This window comes from Nansenia antarctica (assembly GCF_963989245.1).
Source record: "Nansenia antarctica genome assembly, chromosome: 19".
NCBI classification, from domain to species: Eukaryota; Metazoa; Chordata; class Actinopteri; order Argentiniformes; family Microstomatidae; genus Nansenia; species Nansenia antarctica.
The window spans coordinates 24,878,319-24,903,033 of record NC_137692.1 but is presented as its reverse complement, the minus strand read 5'-3'; the positions used below and the strand labels follow the sequence as shown (position 1 = coordinate 24,903,033).

Sequence of the window (24,715 nt, the reverse complement as noted above, 5' to 3'; positions counted from 1 at the left end):
CGCGATCGCATCACTTTCGTCACGTCCGTATTCGGAAACATAAGTTCAGACCTTTTTCCTCACAATGTGACAAAGCACGAATTTATGTCTTTACTTCCAAAGATCAGTGTCTGATCCCCCTAATTAATCAATCAATCAATCAATCAAACTTTATTTATACAGCACAGCAAGTCATGCATTGAATGCAACTCAAAGTGCTGAACAATAGTAAATAAACCACAATACAATAAAACTAGGTAGGAGATAGGAAACATAGACATACTAAGACCAGGAATAAAAGGAAGAACAAAAACAAAGATTATGGGTTTTAAGCTTCTTACTTTTATAAATATCCACACTCTCTGCCACCCTCACGTCCTCCGTTAAGCCGTTCCAAAGTCTGGGGCCATAGTGGCTAAAGGCCTCGCCATGGGTCTTTGTCCAGACCCCTGGAACAACCAAAGAGACCAGTACCAGAGGACCTGAGGGATCTAGAGACCAGTACCAGAGGACCTGAGGGATCTAGAGACCAGTACCAGAGGACCTGAGGGATCTAGTGGGTGCGTAATCAAAACAGTCAAAACATTCATACATCCCACAATATATTTATAGAGCACCCTGTGGATGAAGATGCTCTGTTTGGGGACAGATCTATCCCTGTATGCCATACTTGCTGGCTGACACCCTACCCAGAACCAGCGACACAAACAGAGATGGCCTTCAACCATGCCCACAACAAAACCAGGGCAAAGATTTGTGGTTTGGGCAACTGAAGTGTAGGTTTCAGTGCCTGAAAAGCCTCAGGGTTCAGGCCAATGCACACGGCGTGCGATTTTGTTGCACAACAACATTCGATTCTCAATTCTTTTAATTATTTCAATTGGTGGGAATGGAGAATCGAATGTTGTCGTGCGACAATATCACATCGCACGCCGTGTGCATTGTCTCATTCAAAACAATGGAATCGAATTCGGTGGTGCGACAAAATCAGGGCCATGTGCATTGGCCTCTACTCCTGCCAGGGCCTGTGATATCACAGACATCACCTGTGACATCACAGTAGCCTGTTGCAGTCTTGCACAACATTGCCACCGTACGCCGTGAGAGACTTCCCCCAATGTTGCTGGAGGAGCAATGGGAAGACATTGACCCAGGCTTTGAACCCATAGATCAGGAGTCCCCAAACCTTTTTCTGTGAGGGCCACATAATTTTTCCTTTCTGTGATAGGGGGCCTGGGTTGGTCTCTAACATAAAATAATATGGAACGGAGTGGAATGGAGGCGGTTGCGCAAAGCAATTGCGCGCAGGAGAGCACTGGTGGATGCAAACAAAGTCTAAACAGTTTAATTTGGATGGAATTTATACCTATAGTGATATGTCAATGAAATATAATCAGTTTTACAGTCTGATACTTGAGGGAGGACCCTCATCATACACGGGGGGACCCATGAAGCAGGGCTGTCTGGGGGTCCTTAAATGAGCATCAAACACTTAATTTCTTGCATTCTGGTGAATTTAGATGCAATTTGTGCCCTTTCTGCATCAATTTATGGTGGAAATGTCATTATTTATGTAAAGGAAAACACAATATTCAGGCACCAGATGACCATTCAAAATGTAATGTAATATAATGCAATATAAGGCTCTCAGGCATTCTGTACTTTCAAATATGTATTCTCCTTGAGCAGTCAACATCAACTATCAGCTATTTCGCTAGCAAACACGAAAGCTAACTTATTTGTGAAACAGCGCCCCCGCCACCACGTCGGTGCAATGCCGCAATTGCAGTTAGAAATTACACGTTGTTCAAAGGGCCGGTCCAAGTGTGGGGGTGGGCCGTGTTCGGCCCGCGGGCCGTAGTTTGGGGACCCCTGCCATAGATGGAAGAACTGTGTGTAAAGATACCCATTTCAGTTCATCCTCATTTTATTAATAGTCACCTTTGTTCTGTGAAGACAAAAAAGAAATAAACATTAAATACAGTCGAAACCATCGATCTTCTGCTGTTTAAATGTATACTTACTCTTCTACAATTTCTTTATTTTCAACTGCACCTTCTTAATTTCTTAGTTTTTGTACTGAATGTCAAGACGCTTTTTAAAGGGAATGGACATCCTGTGACAGAAAAAGTGTCAGTTGGTAACAGCAACATGAATAGTTAGTTACTTCAATATTGACTTAAGTACTTTGTTCATGTCCTGCAGAAAGGTGTTTTACATAATTTGAAGAACGCAGAAATGGTCTCCCCATCAACAGCCCATAGACCTGCTGGGGCCATCTCCCTGCAAATAGAAAACATTTCAGTTAAAGCAAAAGAAGAAAAGATTGCATAAGATGCATGGTGTTTTTATAGTATCTTCTTTTCGAAAATCACCTGTTCTGGGCTGCTTATATGTACTCCGTACTCCTGGCTAGTTGAGGAGACACCGCTAAATTGTGTTAATGGAATGGCTTGAGCCATAAGTCACAATCAACGTCTTACCGGGCTTTTTCAATTATGTACAGATTTCGTTAGCAACATTGATGGAATACCCCCCTGGTGCTGGGGCCTGGAGGAACTCACTCCCTCTGGACAGTCGTTGATACGTGTATAAATATATTAATATAATGCAACACATTCCTGCCTTCTGTTGATATGAAAACAAATATGACTTTGTATTCTCAGCGCAGCTACTCTCAGTAGTCATGGCAACTGGTGGAAGGACACTAATAAAGGTTTGCCACAATGTTTTATTTTCATGTATTATTGGTTATGTCACTTGTTCTTATCTGAGGTTTTACTTACAATGACTGATGTTTAACTCGCCTGATCACTTTAGGAACACTGTAATAGTACTGGGTGGAGCCTCCCTTTCCTCTCAAAACAGCCTCAGTTATTCGTAGCATTGATTCCACAATGACATGATTGCGTCACACCATTCCTGTAGATTTGTGCTTTCAAGCTGTGAGTCTCCCGTTCTACCCCATCCCAAAGGTGTACTATTACTACTTAAGTTTCACGTTTATTATTATGTCAGTAAAATACTTAGGCTTAGCACAAGACAAATTATTCGGCAATAGGCATAATTCAAGATAATACAAAAAAACAAGTGACAATAATAAATAAATAAATAAGTGACTATTGGATTCAGATCCAATGACCGCAAAGGCCACTGAAGAACAGTGAACTCATTGTCATGTTCATGAAACCAGTTTGAGACGACTTCTGCTTTGTGACATGGTGCATTATCATGCTGGAAGCAGCCGTTAGAAGATGGGCACATTGTGGCCATAAAGAGACGCACATGGTCAGCAACGATACTCAAATAGGCCGTGGCATTCAAGCGATGATTGATTGGTATTGTAGCGAAACGGCAGGGGAGAGTAAAGCCCAATGCACACGCGTGCGATTTTGTCGCCACCGAAGTGAGTGGGTGTGAATGGAGAATCGAATGTTGTCCTGCGACAATATCGCACGCCGTGTGCATTGGGCTTAACTCGCCCGATGCGGGTCTCGAACCCAATCTCCCGCTTACCAACCGGCCATGCTAACCGCTAACCGCATTACCAAAGGAGTTAACTCTGTTAGCAGAGCTGCTAACGGGCCTCATAACAGGGGCCGAGTCCTAGAAGGCTGATTATCTTCTAATCGGCGATGATTTCATTTTGCGTTCGGTTCCATCAATGTGGCTCAAATAATTCGCTGCTTGGTTGCTATGCAACCAATCCTTCTGAGTGCTATCTGCACTGCCAAATGAGTTAACTCCACTGGTGTAACTGAGGTCTCACACAGGCTCATTACAGTATTAAGGCGCCCAAAGTAGCCAAGAGAACACTCCCCACACCATTACACCACCTGAAGGAATGAGATGGTGTACAGGTGTTCCTAATTAAGGGTCCGTTCCTAAATGTGGTGTGAGAGCACCGTTTGTAAAGACTTTTAAACTGACCTTTGGTAAATTAACTGATTTTAGAGTTAGAGCGCTCTATGACGTTGACACCAGAGCGCTCTGAAATCAGCAGATTTTCTGACTGAATTTCCAAACGCAGCCAAAGTGTTCGGTGAGTGTATAGTTTTTTTTTCCACAATATTTTTATTATCATTTTTATATACCAACATCAAAGACAAAACAACAAAAGACAAAAAAAGAGAAACATACAATAACAAAGTTCACAAACATAGACGATGAATTGAGAATCAAGGACCCCAATTGAAATAAGCCAGTGGCTTTCTTGGGTTTTTATCCTGTTAGTTGACCTTGTATGTAATATGTACTTTCATGTACCTACTTCTGCAAATCTTCTAATAAAGTTTTCAATCAATCAATCAAAAAAGACACACACAACTTGCATCAATTTTGGATTGAATAAAAAACTAAACAAAAAATACTTAAAATAAAGTATTCTATCCTACATGTTCTTCATGTATGGTTCCCACAGCTTGTCAAAGTCTTTCCGCTTGCCTTTAATAATGTAGGTTAATCTTTCCAGACCAATACATTCCAGCCCCCTCTTCGGTGAGTGTATAGTTGATTCACTCACTTAGACAATAGTTTAATCTCTAAGTCGCTTTGGATAAAAGCGTCTGCTAAATGGGCTGAAATGTAAATGATTCACTTTAGGGTCACATAACTATTCCCCCCCACTAAGTTGAACGCTCCAGGCTACTGCACCACAAAGGAGCGGTGGTGGTGGGGAGGGGGGTGGTGGAGGTGGGGGCTGCAGAAGGGGTGGGTGCAGAAGGGTGGTGGTGGGGGGGGGCTGCAGAAGGGTGGTGGTGGGGGGGGTGGGTGCAGAAGGGTGGTGGGGGGGCTGCAGAAGGGTGGTGGTGGTGGTGGTGGGGGTGCAGAAGGGTGGTGGGGGGGCAGAAGGGTGGTGGGGGGGCTGCAGAAGGGTTCCCATGTTTCGTTTTTGTTGTCCTCCAATCAGCGACAAGATGCTTTTTAAAAAGGCGTTTCCTTCCTTCCTCCAGTATTTCCCTGCTGCAAAACAATGAAATGGTTTAACTGAGCAGAGAGACGCGGACAGGATCATTCTAAGTGACACACCGCGATGAGACGTTGTCATCTTCAAAGCCAGACGGATTTATGTTGATATTGTTTATTGTTTATTGTCCAATTGTCCAAACATGTGGCAATGTTTTGGGAGCAGAGAAAACCCAGGCAGTGAGTGTGAGTTACTAACTCCATTGACTTGTGCAGCAGGATACGGTAGAGGAGGCTACTTCTTGTAAAATCGGTTTTAAGGATTTTTTGTATTTGTGCGGAAACACATTAGTGTTTAGATGTGGTAGACAACAATAATGTCAATCAACACAAGTCGCTGCGAGCGTAATTGTCGTTCAGTCGTTTCGTAGTTAACGTGGTTCGTTATCGGAAGGAGCTGGAGGATCCCTGGATCGGTTGGATTCAAGAGAAGCCTTGAGGCTTTAACTTTAAGGAACGTTGTTTGTGGAAGTGAAATGGCGGGCAGACTAAACTTGCCGACTGTGTGTGACAACGATCCGCTGGGTATGAGCTGCAAGGCTGAGCGGGTCCTGGACAGCCCCGACTCTGGACTACCCCCCAGCCCGGGGCCCAGTGCCTGGTGTCCCGGGGAGAAAGCCTCTCTGCTGCCCCCCCCTGCTCTCTGTCCCGGGGAGAAAGGCGCAACAAGCCCGGTGTCTGAAGACGAATGCAGAGGGTCCTCATCCTCGGTACGTATCGCTGTTTTATAAATGGCTACAACTTGTTTCAATTGTTGCTACAACTGTTTCAATTGTTACATTTTGCAACATTGTAACAAGTTCAACAAACCACCCAGCCTTTATCACTCATGCATGGACACTTTGCAAAGAAAGTGCAGCAACATTGTTTATGAAACTTGGTGAAATATTGTTCAACAAATTATTTTGATGACACTACTATTCCAAGCCAATCAAATCAAATCTATAATGGGAATTGGTGCAATAGTTTCTCGGTTGGTTCGTGTCCTCCTGGCCAATTGGGAAACTGGGTCACGTCAGTACACGTTTGCCACCTCCACTACTAGATCCAGTCTCCGTGTGTGTGTTGACTGTGGCTGCCTCTGGTTTGCAGGTTCCAATTTTACAGATTGGGTCTGTTCCCCAGAGAGAGGGAATAGCACGTGCTCCACTGCAGCCCAGAGACATAAGGTAGCCTATATATATTTATATTTATATAACCAATACATTGTGTGGTGGTGCACTGTTTGAATGTGACCTCACTATAGTATATTCCATGATAAACCCCCCAAAGCTATCCCATTTGTTGACCCAACAGTGAAATGACACATGCATAAACATGACTTGCCCCTCCCTCACCCTAGATACAGCTCGGCGGTGCGCTACGACTCCAGGCGCCACTTCATCCAGGAAGTGGACCTGCAGCCGCGCGGCCTGGGCCTGGAGCACTGCAGCCAGACCGTCATCGCGCTGCCCCACAGCACCTGGCGGCACTACAAGACCCAGCTGTACCTGCAGCCCCGCCTAAGGCCCCAGCGCTTCCAGAGCACCACCATCGTGTACCCCAAGCACGCCCGGGACGTCTACACCACAGAGCTGCTGGGCTGTGACAGTCGTCGGGTAGAGCAGACTCACCACTCACCATTCCACCCAATCAAATCTATAATGGGAATTGGTTCACTTAGTTTAAGCATTTCTCGGGTTCGTGCACTGGTCATATTCGGAGACCGGGTCACGTCAGTCAGTACACGTTTGCCACCTCCACTAAGTCAGTCTCCGTGTGTGTGTTGACTGTCGGCTGACTCTGGTTTGCAGGTTCCAATTTTACCGATTGGATCTGTTCCCCAGCGGAGGCCGTTGTCCTACGGAGAGGGGATAGCACGTGCTCCACTGCAGCCCAAAGAAATAAGGTAATAAGGTAGCCTGTTCTGTTTTAAAATATTCAGTTGTTAAGTCGTGACGTGTTTCCGGGTCCAAAGTTGGCTGAGGCGCTCTCTTCGAAATGCCTCAGTAATAATAATAATTCATTATATTTATATAGCGCTTTTCCGAGGCTCAAAGACGCTGACAAATATGGGGAAAACGGGAAAGTGCTGTGTCCCTTGTTGTATGAATAGATCCCAGTCTAAAAACGATTGAACTGTCATTCTACCGCTGTAGTACACTGGTACTCTGGTGCTTTAGTACACTGGTACTCTGGTGCTTTAGTACACTGGTACTATGGTGCTTTAGTACACTGGTACTCTGGTGCTTTAGTACACTGGTACTCTGGTGCAGGGAATTTCTGGTTTGGACCCGGAAATTGCTAAACGTCACGTTTGACGTCAGACTTAACAACCGAATAGTGTGTGTGTGTGTGTGTGTGTGTGTGTGTGTGTGTGTGTGTGTGTGTGTGTGTGTGTGCTCTTTGCATCACGACTTGTCATAGATAAGTGTGGCGGTGCACTGCTTGAATGTGACCTCACTATAGTATATTCCATGATGATAAAAACCCAAAGCTATCCCATTTGACCCAACAGTGAAATTATACATACATGCATAAATTAAGCAATATCACACGAGAGGGAGTGCTGTTATACTGAATATCAGCACGCGAGGCCTGTTATTAGTTAACAGTAATAAGTGACAACAGATTATGATTTGTTTGTTTATTTAATCATTTATTTTGGCTCCGTCAACAAAAAGTAGTTCCGCAACTGGACTGTTGCCTAGTAACCTGAACACAAACATCTGCAGGCTAGCTACTTTGTATTAACGGTCATTTCGGAGTGATACATATAGTTAAAAGTCCCAGTGCTGTTATACTGTATATCAGCACTCATGGAATGCCTCTTGTCCAATCAAATTACTTGGTCAGAACTAACTTTTGTATAACATGACTTGCCCCCCCTCCCTCACCCTAGATACAGCTCGGCGGTGCGCTACGACTCGAGGCGCCACTTCATCCAGGAAGTGGACCTGCAGCCGCGCGGCCTGGGCCTGGAGCACTGCAGCCAGACCGTCATCGCGCTGCCCCACAGCACCTGGAGGCACTACAAGACCCAGCTGTACCTGCAGCCCCGCCTGAGGCCCCAGCGCTTCCAGAGCACCACCATCGTGTACCCCAAGCATCTAGACGTCGTGGACACCACCAGGCTGAGCTACGACAGCCGTCAGGTCGCCAGGCGCTTCCTGTCCAGCGTGACACTCGAGGCCACCGGTCACAGGAGGCTATCCCAGTGTGGGGTTGCTACCCCAGTGAGAGGAGGCTACCCCCGTGAGGGTTTGTTGCTACCCCAGTGAGGGATTGTTGCTACCCCAGGGAGGGGTCGCTACCTAGCCTCTAGGCTGACCACCATGGACTGGTCATTGTTGCCTTTTTAGTTTTAATTTATTATCACTGAGAGACAATAAGTGTTTCTTCAGTATGGCCCATGCTGGGTTTGTTAAACACAAGTGGACTGAGATAGTCAGGTGATGGCACGTGCCATTGTTGTTGTTCAGAATTGTTGGTCAGAAAACAAACCACCATCATATCGTAAATTAAAGAACTGAAAGTATCGTTTCTTAGAAGACTTTTATGTGTTTTTATGTCTACTTTACTTAAGGATAGTATTTAGTGTAACATTTTAAATAAAGTTTGACAACTGTTTGACATGGTGTTTACAAGTGTAACATTCTTTTGATTTGATAGGGTTATGATTCATGGACACTTTGTTCCAAGCTGCATGTTTTCAGGGTCGTGTTTCTATGGTGACCAGGAACACATTTTGATTTGTAGGACAGAGAAGCTTCTGAGTGAGCGAAGCACAAACCAGTGCAATTCTTCCCTATCTTGTCAATTGGGACTTTGGCCTCAAAACCCACCTACAATAGTCTGTGACATGAAAACAACTTATTTTTGATAAAGTATTTTACTGCTACGTTATATTCCTTTTTAATAGTTAGGTAAGGATAATTAGAAGTCAAGCCTCACTGCTACCCCGTGAAGTTCAATGTTGTCATACACATCTGTGTGACATGACCGCCACCTACAGGCGATGTTGTGGAATGACACTGCTGCTCTCCAGGTGTGCCCGGAAAGGTCCCAAACCCATGATGCCCATCACTCCTCGCTGTGAGGCCAGGTACCGTTTCCTCCGGTTGGCTTTGTACACTTCTATTCTCTCTGCCTCGGCCACGGGATCTTCCAGAACTCCCTCCCACCTCAGGGTCTCCCTTGCTGGGTTGCTGGAGTCACCCTGATCCCCCGATGGCGGGTAGATGGTGACCTCCTTGTGTCCTTTGTCTGTCCGAAGGCTGGGTAGACTCCTTGCCTTGGTCTTTCTGCCGTCAGAGCCCTTCGATGTCGCTTTGGTCCGTGTGGAATTAGTCTTGGAAGCCACTGCAAAGCAAAGTTTATCCACTGCAAAGCAAAGTGCATGGGATTAAATTGCAGGTTGGTTTAAAATATACAGTACAGGCCAAAAGTTTGGACACACCTTCTCATTCAATGTGTTTCCTTTATTTTCATGACTATTTACATTGTAGATTCTCACTGAAGGCATCAAAACTATGAATGAACACATGTGGAATGATGTACTTAACAAAAAAGTGTGAAATAACTCTAAATATGTCTTAGATTTTAGATTCCTCAAAGTAGCCACCCTTTGCTTTTTTGTTAATAAAATATATATTTTTTGTTGTTAATAAAATATATAATAATAATATTAAATATATATATAATAACATATTATTATTAACACATATTATATTTAATATTATTATTATATATGTTATTAACAACAACAAAGCAAAGGGTGGCTACTTTGAGGAATCTAAAATATAAGACATATTTAGAGTTATTTCACACTTTATTGTTAAATACATAATTCCTATGTGTTCATTCATAGTTTTGATGCCTTCAGTGAGAATCTACAATGTACCAAATAGTCATCAAAATAAAGGAAACGCATTGAATGAGAAGGTGTGTCCAAACTTTTGGCCTGTACTGTATATATTTTATTTCATCCTTATTTTATCAGGTAAATTGTCTGAGAGCATATTCTCATTTGCAGCAACGACCCAGGGGAGAGGAGAGGGGATCCTTTGTAGGCCTGTAACTGTTTCTTCATGGACGGTTAGGATGGTTCATCAATTGTTGTTGGCCTACATGAGCGCCCTCTAGTGGCCTTTCGTGTTTCCTGCATGCAGTTTGCTCATCAATAATGGAATGAACATATATGAATGAATGAATATAACTTGCAGGATCACATAAACAAACCAACCTGCATCCTCCCAGTTATACGTCGACCCACCACGACTCTTTTTATCCGTCGGTTTGTCTTTTGGCTTCTGTTTCTTTCTCTTGGTCTCCTTCGTGTCTCCCCGCATCAGAGTAACAATATCCACGTTTCTGTTGTTCATTTTATTTCTATTTCGACAGTTTTCCATAAAAACGGCCTGCTGTCAAACTGTTGTTGTTGCCGATTGATACAGCAGTTATTTATATTTAACAATGAGACATCTGACAAAAAATCGATGTGATGAACTTTGATTGGGCTGTGCTGCTGTTTCCGTCCGGACGCGTCTCCATGGAAACCGACAAGTTCCTCCCACGTGACTTTTATCAGAGCAGAGATATCGTGACGTTAGAATTACAAGGTTCTATCTTTTCTAGCTTCATTAGAGGTTTGAGGAAGATTTCATTTACGTTATATAATCACATAACCTGAATGAAATAATTATATTTGTGGACTGAATAAATCTGTCAAGTTTATAACAATATCTTTTGAGATTAAACTTGTAGTTTTGTGGACCCACTTAAAATCTATATGCACCTGAACTCAACGTATAACGTGACACGTTGTAGCCTAATGATTCTGATAAATAAGATATTCAAATCAATAGTTGAAATGAATAGAGTTGACACAAATGATACCTACCTCCTACAAAAACAACTATTGACACATGTCTGTCTATGTGCTGTGTCACCTTTCCATGTAGTTTGAATTCACTGCACACTATTCAGGATGTTATTTCCGATAGTGTGTTTAAATTGTCACTTACTGCATGTATGTTTACTAAACTAGGGGCCGGTCACAGACAAGGCTTAAGCCTAGTCCTGGACTGAATCATACTTTCAATGTAAAATCTCCTTGAAGATGCTTTTTAGTCTAGGATTACGCTTAAGCCTTGTCTGTGAAACCGGCCCAGTATGGCCTAAATAACATGTAGTACAGTTTATACCTTTCGTAATCAGTAGGCAGTATGACCATTGGGACATACACGGCCTATGAGTTGCTGTGATTGTCAAGTCAGTAAATTACATCATCAAATGAAAATATTAAATAATTTCAAAATGTCAGAGTTGTCTGGCTAACTGATCTTGCCTACTACAACAGTCCCCTGTGTTCTCCATGCGTCACAAACAAACGCATAGTCCATAATACTGGCTTTATTCTGAAGAGGCAGAAGGTGCATTATGTTTTTTGCCAAAGCTAATTGTGCGTAGAAATCTGATACAACAGATTAAGACATAGCGAACAAGCGCACTGAGACAGAGACATAATAAATAGTTAAGACGACATACACAGTTAAAACTTCAATGTGTGTAAGCTTTCAGAGACATTTATATGTGCAGTATGAAGATATATGACCAAAACTTATTTTTCTGAGATGTTGAACAACGGCAACCCCGTACAACTGTCGCTTCTGACAACACTCACTCCCAACCGTACAAACATATTGGTCTTCGGCATCCTGACCCAGTGCATGCACCCTGTGTTAAATGTTATTCATATCATATATTATACTAGGTCAATATTTGATGGTAGCTTTACTGGTTGACGCCATCACTTTGATATCAGCTGTTCATAAAATGGAATAACTTCAATTCCTGTTGATGTATGACACAAGGTACAACCCTAAATGCTTAAGAGTATCGCATCAGGCAAGGCTAGATAACAGTATGAAAATGTTGTTACAGTATATAGATTTTACACTTGAACAGAGCCAAAACTAACATGTTTTGCAGATACAAGCTCAACAGCGCACAGATCACCACGGCAACTCCTCTACTGAACCTGGACAGGGAGTTTCTGAATTCCAAATTGTCCCCAAGCCCCTCATGTAGATCTGAGCAGACTAGAATAAGGCCGTATATAACCAGTAGCTGCCTACCCTCTGATGAGGGTGGGTGTAATTCTCTTCTTCACTAGATTACTTGTACATCTACTCTCCACGATTCTCAAGAGTGGCTAGGGGGCCATTTGAATCAGAATACAGGCTATCCCTAGGTGGAACCCCACCGCCCCCCCCTGAAACCTATCGATTACTCTTCAATCTATACGTGTCAGGGGGGGTAGGGGCTGAAGGCTGAGGGGTCAAACTGCCAGTGGTCACTCCCATTTGCTCTTGTCAATCAAACCAGACCAAAATGAGGAGTAAGTCTATGGCCCAACCTAGGGCTGGGCACTAGCTGGTATTTACACATTGGTGGACTTGGAACAAAACACACTAGTCATTTTACACAAACTTCCAAACTCAACATAATAAATAAACATGTCATCTACAGGATTGACAGGAGTCATATCGTTTGCCAACCTGGAGGAACAGAAGTTCATGCACAACCTGGGGGGTAAATCAAGAGTGACACAACTCAGCGTTTAGAGAAACCTACTCCTGATAGAATTACATGCCGGGGTTTTGGCTTCTTCTGTGGTTTGTAATATTGGCAGTTGGATTTTGAGTACAAGTTGATCTTAGAGTACATGCAGCGATGGTGGCAGGTCAGAGTGCGTTTGATACAGGTCAAAGGTCAAAGGGCGTGGAGAAGACTTTCCCTAAATCCCAAATCAACTCAACATCTAATCCCTATCCGCACTTGTGTAGATCTAAGAGGACTGGATGGATGTGGGCAACGTGGTGGAAATTCCACCTAGATGGAACGACCATATTGTTTCCACTTATCTAATCCTGTCAAAGCTACACAAGTGCTTAGGGTTAGGGGCTGGGGTTTGACTCAAGGGATTGGCCACATTGTGAATAATCATTAATGAAACAGACCATGTATGCCTCAACACAAAACCTCCACAACTTAAGCAAAAAAAAAACAGTTGTCTTCCTTCTTTAAAGAAGAAAAAGAAGAAAAAAAAGCTCAACACAGCCTCAATCAGCATGAATTACAATTACTAAAACACTTGTGAAATCACTGTAATATTGTCAAAAATGATATATTTATAGAATTTACATAGAATCCCTTGAATGTTTACAATCACAATCACCAGAACAAGATGGCTGCCGTCCTATCCCAGTACTACCCAGGCCACCCTTCCCATACTCCTCTGCTTCAGTCTGTTTATTTGCTCCATAGCAGCGCCACGGCTTTGCAGATACCCACGTCGTTGTAGTTAAAGTAGCAGAGACCAGCGAAGGTGACAGTGGACAGGAGGAAGAGACCGGCGTTGGCCATCTTGATCTTTGTGTCTCCGTGAACGTAGTCTGTTAACACTTGTCCAATCCCCCTGTAGGGAAAACAAAACAAATATGTTTAAATGGACTGACTTATATAGCGCCTTAATCCAAAGCGCTTTACAACGGCCTCTCATTCACCCTTTCACACACACATTCACACACCGATGGCGACAAGCTGCCATGCAAGGCGCCGGCCCGCTCATTGGGAGCAATTTTGGGGTTAAGTGTCTTGCCCAATGACACTTCAACATGTGGCCAGCCGGGGCTCGAACCACCGATCTGCCAACCTTGCGATCATTAGACAGCGGCTCTACCTCCTGCGCCACAGCCGCCCGTATGTGCATGTTTCCTAACTTCAAAGCCATAGCATAGCATAGCATAGTCAAAGGGGTAATGTTGGTGGAGGTCAGTGGGGTATAGGGTACCATGGTAGCTGGTACACAGAACCGCACTCGCATGGCTTTCACACCACCAAGGAACCTGAGACATTCTGAAGCTCACGAAATCCCTTGCGTTCCACCTGGCATGCATTGCACAAAATGAAGTTTTTTTTCTTCTTCAATCCCATCATTATGCAGGTGAACAGAATGTATTCAATTCTCTGTTAATCTTTTTTCTTATAAATATGTTTATAACGTTGGCCGGAATCGGAACCACGGGCCCTGCGATTATGTGAGCTGGTAAAACACACACATCGCATTAGAGTTGACCGACTCTCCATTCATGGAAAGTGACATCAAGACACGGCTATTTCTTGAAACATAGATTAACCTATGCTGTGTATATCTGTTACGGTACATGTGGGAAAACTAGGGTTAGGGTTAGGTGCTACGTCGATTTGGTACATGCTGGCATGTCTAACCCTAACCCTAATCCTATCTCTATCCCTAACCTTAACCCTTGCACCCTAGCACCTAACTCTAACCCTAGTTTTCCCACATGTACCGTGTTCCCACATGTGCCGTAACATATCCATATTTCTTAGGCTTCAACCATTGACAGTGACAACAAATGACAAATGAGCATTAGGTGGTCTTGGTTAAGGAAATGCCTTGAGGAAATCCAAGCGACCTAAAACTGTAATACCTGGGTCTTAACACCCCACATGACTGGGATTTGTGTCCTCCACCTGCCATGAGCAGCAGGCAGGGGTGGAGTGATGCAGACAGGGGCGGAGTGATGCAGCAGGCAGGGGTGGAGTGATGCAGACAGGGGTGGAGTGATGCAGACAGACAGGGGTGGAGTGATGCAGGCAGGGGTGGAGTGATGCAGCAGGCAGGGGTGGAGTGATGCAGACAGGGGTGGAGTGATGCAGACAGGCAGGGGTGGAGTGATGCAGACAGGCAGGGGTGGAGTGATGCAGACAGGCAGGGGTGGAGTGATGCAGACAGACAGGGGTGGAGTGATGCAGGCAGACAGGGGTGGAGTGATGCAGACAGGGGTGGAGTGATGCAGACAGGGGTGGAGTGATGCAGCAGACAGGGGTGGAGTGATGCAGCAGGCAGGGGTGGAGTGATGCAGACAGGCAGGGGTGGAGTGATGCAGCAGGCAGGGGTGGAGTGATGCAGACAGGCAGGGGTGGAGTGATGCAGCAGGCAGGGGTGGAGTGATGCAGCAGACAGGGGTGGAGTGATGCAGCAGGCAGGGGTGGAGTGATGCAGGCAGACAGGGGTGGAGTGATGCAGACAGGGGTGGAGTGATGCAGCAGGCAGGGGTGGAGTGATGCAGACAGGGGTGGAGTGATGCAGCAGGCAGGGGTGGAGTGATGCAGACAGGCAGGGGTGGAGTGATGCAGGCAGGGGTGGAGTGATGCAGACAGACAGGGGTGGAGTGATGCAGACAGACAGGGGTGGAGTGATGCAGACAGGCAGGGGTGGAGTGATGCAGACAGGCAGGGGTGGAGTGATGCAGACAGACAGGGGTGGAGTGATGCAGACAGGGGTGGAGTGATGCAGACAGGGGTGGAGTGATGCAGACAGGGGTGGAGTGATGCAGACAGGCAGGGGTGGAGTGATGCAGGCAGGGGTGGAGTGATGCAGACAGGGGTGGAGTGATGCAGTCAGGGGTGGAGTGATGCAGGCAGGGGTGCAGTGAGGCAGTCAGGGGTGGAGTGATTGTAGACCACACCACAGCATCAGTGGTGTCGTCTACGTGATACGCAGGACTACGCCGTATACCCACTAGGAAAGGCCAAGGATTTCCATGTACCCACTTAAAAATGTGCGAGGATACGTAACGCCGTTTTGTGACAGAACTTTCACACTTTCATTCATAAAATTCACCCCGTCTGTGTTACGAAGCACTTGAATTTTGGACCATTGGCACTGACTATAGCGTCATATACCATCAACGGGGGGGGGATGCGACATGAAATATGTCAAAATGCAGCACTATAATGCACAGATCAGCCTTATAACTCTAACAATGTTAGATATAGTATATAACGTTAGACAGGGAGCGCAGATTTATTTTTATGGCGTTACAAAATGAACGATATGAGGCTGGGAGGGGAAAATCACAATATACCCACTAGAAAACACTAGACTACACCACTGCATAGCATGGCAACACTACCCCACCTCCTCAATCAGAACAGGGGGCAGAATTGAACACTCAGAATAGGGGCAATACCTTTATAGCAATAACCTTTATTAAAGAGATCCTACAGGACCCGTGTGACTGAAGCCCTGTTCGGACAGGACTAGTATTGAGGAGCTCATGTAATTTCGAAATCCCCCCCCCGAAGTCTGTGTTTCGTATGGCGTAGATAAGCCAAGTCTGTGTTAAGTCCCTTTGAATTTACTGACATTCCCCTGGATATGATGTCATGGCTCTGTGTAACATCCACTCATGATGAATTGAATTAAACAAAACTAAACACAACGGTGTAGTCTGCTAGTCTCACCAGTGTCCATGGAGAGTGAGGGTAGCAGCCAGGGAGTAATCCACAGCGGCGCAGGGGTAGAAGTAGGCTGCGGGCCCCAAGGCGAGCAGCAGGATGCTCACGACACGCTCTCCTGTCCAGTGGAGTGACGCTGCAGTGGACCCCGAGCCGCCTGCGAGGGAGAGACACGCTACGTTATCATAACTGACCTACGAGGGAGAGACACGCTAGTTATCATAACTGACCTACGAGGGAGAGACACGCTAGTTATCATAACTGACCTACGAGGGAGAGACACGCCACTTTATCATAACTGACCTACGTTCAATAAGTCATCAACATGGACAACTAACATCTAGAGTCAGGTATGCTAGAGAGACAGGTATGCTAGAGACTAACATCTAGAGTCAGGTATGCTAGAGAGACAGGTATGCTAGAGACCTCTAGCAGGTCATCAACCACTAACACATCTCGTCCTTTAACCATTAAGTATCAATCATGTTGTGGCAAGTGGTTATTGGTGGAGGATTTACTGACGTACAATTGAATTCACAAGTTCACACTGGAAACCAAAAACGCTGTGAGCTAGCCAGTGTAGTTAATAGTAATATTGACTGCTCTAATAAGGTGTCTATAAGCCAAGAGTCCAACACATGTAGTGCTCTGTTGGGTGACCCAATAACCTGCTGGTGAACCTCGTCACCAACCTGCCACTTGGGGCACCATTTCCATACCAGCATGACCTTACAAAGACATCAGGGCAGCTACAGTACTGTCTGCATTTTGAACTTTGATCACTTCAGGTTCGATTATAGATTATGAACTCAACAATCAGTAACTTTCTAGAATGGAACTAAGATTATAAACCACATCTGTGTTCTGTTGAAATTCTGGGAGAAAGAAAACGATTGACTAAGATCCTGTTTACTTTAGGCTAGCCAAAATATGCTTAGTAGGCATGGCCTTTAATATGAATAACATTGCAACAATGTTCTGTTGAAATTCTGGGAGAAAAAAACACGATTGACTAAGATCCTGTTTACTTTAGGCTAGCCAAAATATGCTTAGTAGGCATGGCCTTTAATATGAAACACATTGCAATTTATTGCTATGTAATCCATGGAGGAATTGTAGGTAAGGAAGACTATTTACCATAGAGGGACGGGGACGCGTGGATCCTGGCTGTTAGTGGGTATGAATGGTCATGGTCCTGTTTCTGTGCCACCAGGGTTCGGGTGAGAAGAGAGCTACGGAAGAACAGAGCTGTGGGGAGAAGACAGGAGAAAAATCAGGCATCATCAACTTACTACTGCAATCATCTATGAGCCCTGTTACTGTATCTGGGCATGCTCAATGTGTAGTCTGCACTTTTACTAGTCTCCTTAAGGCTTACGGACATTTGGATTAAGAGGTCATCTAAGGTAACTACCGGTAGTACTACTACAGCTATTGGAGGTAGCCTAGTAGCTAATGTGTGCTAGTAATATGTGCGACAACTGTACAGATTCACGTCATGTTTTTCCAGAAATGCAAAGTGTTGTTATTGCTTTATGTGGGGTTAAGAGATTATTTTGGAGAAAAGCCACAGCTAATGTTGAAAGTCTATACAATAGCATATACACTCACCAGCCACTTCATTAAGTAGGCCTACACCTTGCTAGTAGCGGGTTGGACCCCCTTTTGCCTTGAGAACTGCCTTAATTCTTTGTGGCATATCAACAAGGTACTGGAAACATTCCTCAGAGATGTTGGTCCATATTGACATTATGACATCACGCAGTTGCTGCAGATTTGTCGGCTGCACATCGATGATGTGAATCTCCCGTTCCACCCCACCCACCCCACGCACACTCTGACCCACGTACACACACGACACTGGAGAAATAAGCAACCGCGACTCTGTAAGTGAAGAAAGTGGAGAACCGCTTTGCCGTATCGTTGTACGCAACCTTTTTACGCAAAGTTGACTGTGGAAGCCATTTGAGTACAGTGAACTCATGGCAACGTTTTTCCAATCTTCTATTGTCCAATGAGAGTGAGGCCGTGCAAAATATAGCCCCAGTTTCCTGTTCTTAGCTGACAGGAGAGGCACCCGCCCGGTGAGGTCTTCTACTGCTGTGGCCCATCTGCTTCAAGGGTCAGAGGTGTGGTCTTCTGCAGCCTTGGTTGTAACAAGTGGTTATTTGAGTCACTGTTGCCATTCTATCAGCTCGATGCAGTCTGGCCATTCTCCTCTGACCTCTGTCATCAACTAAGCATTTTCGCCCAGAGAACTGAACTGCCGCTCACTGGATATTTTCTCTTTTTCAGAGCATCTCTGTTGCCCCTAGAGATGGCCCTAACCCTAACACTAGAGATGGTTGTGTGGAAAAATCCAAGTAGATCAGCACTTTCTGAAATACTTAAACCAGTCCTGTCTGGCACCAACACCCATGCCACGTTCAAAGTCACTTAAATCATCTGGTGGTGGGGCGGGCTGGGTGTGTGGGGCGGCGGGTAGAGATGCTCCGATCAGGGTTTTTGGTGCCGATCACCGATCACCGATCACTGGAATCAGTGATCTGCCGATCCGATATCACCGATCACCGATCACAGCGTCGAAAATGGCAATTGAAGCATTCTATTTATTGTGTAGCATTATTTATGTTTTAAATTATTCTTAACACCATTGACATTGTATATTAAGTATTTAAATGAAATTAGGAGATGAGAAAGTATCATGAATTGACGACCATCTGTTTTATTGAATTCACAACCACCTGTAGCTTACTTCAGGAAAAACAAATAAAATGTGAAAATAAAAATCATAATAAATAAAATGTACACTGTCACATCAAATGTGCAACATTCCACTCGAATGAGAGGAACTATGGGCTCTTAGAGAACTTGGAGCTTATACTGTAACTGTAGCTTTCCTGAGGAACAATAAACATACCCAAACTAAACTGCAACATAAACAGGCTATAGCCAAATATAAAATACTGTTTCAAGTCAGTCAGTTTCAAGTCATATTTAGGAGGAGATAAGACAGCAAGTCAGCAATAATCAATAAAACAAAAAAACAAAACATTGCACCTAAGGAGATTTCAGACTCAAACCTTACTTCTGATTAAGCAGCATCACTGGCAGATTAGCCTTGAGAAATACAAGCATCTCAGCGTTTTTGGCACTCAGCCTGTTCCTCTTATCATCTAAAATATGTCCTGCTGCTGAAAAGTCGCTCGCTATCTACACTTGTGCAAGGTGCACAGAGGAAGACCTAAAACTCACGCGCTAATAGTTGTTGTTGCTATGGGCCAAGTGACTTCCTGCTCACGGGGTCACATGACGTCGGTGAACACTACCTACACTACGCTCGTGAAGTCGCGCTGGAACTCTGACCAGCACTCGTGGAACGCCTCTCGTCCAATCAAAGCACTCGGTCCCTTTATGACGTCGAGCCCAGTGTGCGCTTCGGCGCTCTCTGAGCGAATCGACGAACGCAGCAAATGCCGTATGATATTCGTGGTATTGAAAGACCTTGCGTGCGTTCCTCAGCAGACATTACAAACGGCATATTTGTTGTCTCTTTCCGACACTGTGTAATATTTCCAGACTGGCGACGCCATTTTGTAAACTGATCGGTCATGTTTGATCGGCCGTTTTGAGAACTCCGATCAAAACCGATCAAGGCCATATCGGCCGATACCGATCGGCGCCGATCAGATCGGAGCATCACTAGCGGCGGGGGCTCCCCGGGGGGGGTGTGGGGGTCCACCGCTGGGTGCTGGTAGGCAAACTGGTAGTAGTCGCTCTATGAGTTGAGGGGCTGCAAGGGAATTTTCCTGGCTACACAGTGTACAGGTTTTACTTTTGCCTGCTTGCGGCTCTGTCAGTATGTGAAGCGCATTGAGTTGCATCTTGTAAGAAATGCGCTATACAAATAACATTTGATTTGATTTGATCTTTCTTTCCCATTCTGATGCTTGGTTTGAACTTCAGCAGATCGTCTTGACCAAGGGTGCATTCGAAATGGCAATACTGAAATGGCAAGCCCTGTTACAGAGGGCATTAGTTAGCTAAAGTTACCGTTAGTTACTGTGTCCATTTTCTGGCTACATTTGGATCTATAACCAATACACAACTGCTGCAAAATTGTTGGCCGCCAGTGAAATGATGGTAATCGTTGGTGTCCGCTATGTTTAGTTATTATAATTCTTTATCGTATTTACGAACGCACCCCACGTCTGCACGTCTATTGAGTTGCTGCCACGTGATTGGCTGATTAGATGTTGACGTTAACGAGCAGGTGAAAAGGTGTACCTAATGAAGTGGACGATCGGTGTATATTTTGCTAGCGACCCTTAATATTTTAGGTGTCCTAAATAAAATGTGTTTCGGACTCGTGACAAGTGACACGGTCAGTTTGATATTGCTTTTATACAACGGTTCTACGGCAAAATTTATTAGTTAACAGTAATAAGTGACAACAGATTATGATTTGTTTGTTTATTTAATCATTTATTTTGGCTCCGTCAACAAAAAATAGTTCCGCAACTGGAACTGTTGCCTAGTAACCTGAACACAAACATCTGCAGGCTAGCTACTTTGTATTAACGGTCGTTTCGGAGTGATACATAATAGTTAAAAGTCCCAGTGCTGTTATACTGTACTGTATATCAGCACTCATGGAATGCCTCTTGTCCAATCAAATTACTTGGTCGGAACTAACTGTTGTATAAAGGTTGATAGTCATTTAACCTTCCTCTTCTGTTGACGGTCAAATCTGACCGAATGACTTTGTTTGTAATCATAAATATTGTGTTTTTCATCCCATTGCCTCAAGACCTTATGTTATCCTCCACCCTAGGCCCCTGAGCATATACACTTGATTGCATTGAATTTTGGGGGATTTATTGAACCGTGTCACACCTATGATGTTTCCGGTCAGAATTGACCGCCATAGGAAATGAATGGGTAATAAAAAATAATAAAAAATCAATAAATCAATACATCCCATACAACAATGGGGGGGTAGTGGTGGTCTAGTGGATAGTGAGTTGGACTTGGGATCGGAAGGTTGTGAGTTCAAATCCCGCCTGAAGTCACACCACTACTAGTGCGCCCTTGAGTAAGGCACTTAGCCCTCAGTTACTCCAAGGGGAATGTCCCTGTAATTCGTAATTGTAAGTCGCTTTGGATAAAAGCGTCTGCTAAATGGCAAAATTAATTATTACAATGGAACGGGAAGAATCTCAGCTACAACACTAACTAAATAATTTCCATCTCCAGTACACACAACCTACATCCAGGCATTTTTTATAATATACAGTAATTTACAGTAAACACTATCTTTGAACTTGCTGCAAAATTATAATATGAAATCAACCCCTGGTGTCATTCTGTCTGCCACCCCTTGATTCTACTTGCGTTGACTGTTCAAATGAGATGTCAACCATCAACATTGGATAAGGGGTTCCAGAGATTATCACTGTGCAAAACACACCGGTCACTTTTGACCGAAAGTAGCAAAGTTGGAAAATGAAACAAACAGAAGAGGAAGGAGCAATATTATTATTATATTATATTAATATATTATATTATAATTAATAATAGGAGCAATAGGAAGGAGAAGCAATATTTGAACATATATTAAGAAGGTTATAAGCTTTATCAATTCGGCTTGACACAGGGTATATACAGGAATCTTGAGGTTAATTTCAATACCTTTCTAAGACTTTTTAAAGACCTTGTCAATATTTTTCCAGACCTCACCGCCACTTCGAGCTGTAACCATTTACATCAGTGAGACCTTTAACTTAACAGTTTTAGTTTGCAATAGACTAGACCACTATCATACAACACAATGTCCTGTTCATCTTTGTTTTTTAATAAAACTAATACATTCACAAACTTTTACTGAAAGTTTTTAGGACTCAAACTCTTTGGACAGAGTCTAATTCAGAAAAATACCTACAAAATTCAAGACCTCATAAAATCGTGATAAGACTTTGTATTACTTATTAAGGGTCTTGATTTTCCCAAAATTGATTCATCAACTTTTAATACTTTTCAAGACACCAAGGATACCCTGATTAAGAACGTTATAAGCTTTATAAATTCGGCTTGACAAAGAAAATCGACTAATGTTGTTTTGACAACCTGTCAAATGACGTCACTAATGATGTCACTCGCTTACTAAACGGTATGTCCGGTTTCCCAGGTTGTCCAGCTCTGCCTTTTAAAACAACATCACAGTAGCTAGGGACTAATTAGATCATTTTACACTGAGTAATTGTTGGACGGGACCACTAGTGAGCTAAGCTGATTTGAGTAGAAACATTTAAACATTTGAACTTGAGAAGTTCTCCCCTGCCTGTCCCGTCACAGCCAACAGAGCAGTGACCCGCAGAGAGTTACAGCTGTTAAACATCGATGACTGCCTAACCCTAACCCTACGCGAACCAACCCCCTAGTCCCGATCTTTAATATCTCATATAACCGTAAACATATATTTAGTGATGGCGAGATGAAGCCGACGCTTCGGAGCGTGTATCGAGTAACAGAGGCAGATTTTTGTGAAGCGCGTACCGAGGCGTGTGTTGATGACGTACGATTCGGGAAGTGGCTCGGATTTGGCTCCTCCTCCTCCTCCTCGTCATCACAACCCCCCATATCAGAAGCTTCGCAGCCTGTGACTCAAGGTAATGTGTACTGGATACATTCTAATTGTCTTATTGTATATATTCACTGACACTGACAGCCTGTTTGTCTGTTTTAGGTAACAAACTGTGGCGTCGTTTAGACACCACAGTCCTGCAGGCGAGGACCCAAAATGTAACTGCAGATGCAACAGTGGAGGTCCATACCTACCTGGCTGAACCAAACATCGAAAGGATGCAGAACCCCCTACAGTATTGGGAAGAACACAAACATGTGTATCCTAATTTGTATAAACTTGCCGTTAATTATCTATGTACCCCAGCTTCATCTGTGCCCTGTGAAAGGATATTTTTAAAAGCAGGTGAAATCGTCTAAAAAAAAAAGAAACCGCCTGAAGCCCAGCACTGTGGGGAAATTGTTATTTTTAAATAAAAATGAATAAAATGTTGTTGTTCCTAGTAACACAAGCACATTTATTCAATTCAAAGCTTCACACACCAAATCCACGGTGTCATTATCACTCTGCCTGCTATACATTTATTGTCCACTTGATGGCGCAGTAGAGCAAATGAAGCAACATGAAGCTTCGGTCCAAGTGTGACGCAATTTGATGGAAAGCTTCAACAGTTCAAGAAGCTTCATCTCGCCATCACTACATATATTTATAACCTTTAACATTCAGACATTCACTCACGTTTGGCTCCTCTGTGGCAGACAGCACTGATCCTGACGATGGACGCCATGTTGATGAACCAGCCAAGGTCATGAAGCTGACCCGGATACACTTCCTTGGGTTAGGGTCCGCCTCCACTGTCAAGACTTTATGAGCATGTGGAGATAGTCGACTCTGTTCAGATTCAGATTCAGATTCAGATCACGTGTATTGCCATTATGCTTGTTTATTATGACACATATAGGAATTTGTTTTGGCATTATAGTAGGTGCGTTTATGCTTTTTTCACATTTATACATGAACAAAAACAAATACAAAAATGTGGGGTTTTCATTAGTTGTCAGTAATAATCATCAAAATTAAAAGCAATAAACACTTGAAATATATCAGTCTATGTGGAATGAATGTATACATTATACAAGTTTCACTTTTTGAATGGAATTACTGAAATAAATCAACTTTTTGATGATATTCTAATTATATGACCAGCACCTGCATATATAGCACTATTCAATGCACTGTCTGTCATGTGTTGTCCTGTTTTGCATTTGTATTTGTATTTGTTTTTGTTCATGTATAAATGTGAAAAAATGATAAATGCACCTACTGTAATGCCAAAACAAATTCCTACATGTGTCAAGCATAATGGCAATAAACGTGATCTGAATCTGAACAGACAACAGTGCATTGGATAGTGCTATATATATTGTTGTGGATGCTATTATTGTCAGCAGCACTGAACAAGGTCTACTATCTACACATTTGAAAGGCAGCTTACTCCTCTGTAGACTAATAAATGAAAAGATAATATACATTTAAAAATATTTATAATGATAAATCTGTCTTCTATCTATGGGGTTGATGGTTATAATACACCTATTGGTACCCCCCCTCCATGGTTATAATGAATACATTTGTCAAATGACACCATGATGATCTTTTAGTATGTGTCTGGAAGGAAATAACGTACAGTTTATTTAATATGAATTGGATGAAATATTGTAACATAGGTTCACATTTGAATGCACATAATTGTTTGTGTCCTATTATTATCATGAACCTAGCTAGCTGAACACTGACTGAACATTAAAAAGGTTGGAGAGTCGCGTATCAGTACAATATCTTGGTAAAACGATGGGAGGTTCGAGCGTCAACTGATTA

General features: G+C 43.6%; 2 protein-coding genes across 2 annotated transcripts; one reads left to right on the top strand and one right to left on the bottom strand.

Moving 5' to 3' along the window:
* Window positions 1-5,420: 5,420 nt before the first annotated feature.
* rflnb (refilin B) lies at window positions 5,421-8,226 on the top strand (the record flags this gene model as incomplete). Its single annotated transcript, XM_080549086.1, has 5 exons — window positions 5,421-5,654; window positions 6,037-6,113; window positions 6,287-6,542; window positions 6,738-6,832; window positions 7,826-8,226. The coding sequence occupies 5 exons, from the start codon at window positions 5,421-5,423 to the stop codon at window positions 8,202-8,204; spliced, it is 1,041 nt and encodes a 346-aa protein (XP_080405212.1). The 3' UTR covers window positions 8,205-8,226.
* Window positions 8,227-11,328: 3,102 nt separating this feature from the next.
* On the bottom strand, window positions 11,329-23,624 carry sdhdb (succinate dehydrogenase complex, subunit D, integral membrane protein b; the record flags this gene model as incomplete). Its single annotated transcript, XM_080548773.1, has 4 exons — window positions 11,329-13,405; window positions 16,261-16,411; window positions 17,392-17,502; window positions 23,576-23,624. The coding sequence occupies 4 exons, from the start codon at window positions 23,622-23,624 to the stop codon at window positions 13,240-13,242; spliced, it is 477 nt and encodes a 158-aa protein (XP_080404899.1). The 3' UTR covers window positions 11,329-13,239.
* Between the last annotated feature and the right edge of the window lie 1,091 nt (window positions 23,625-24,715).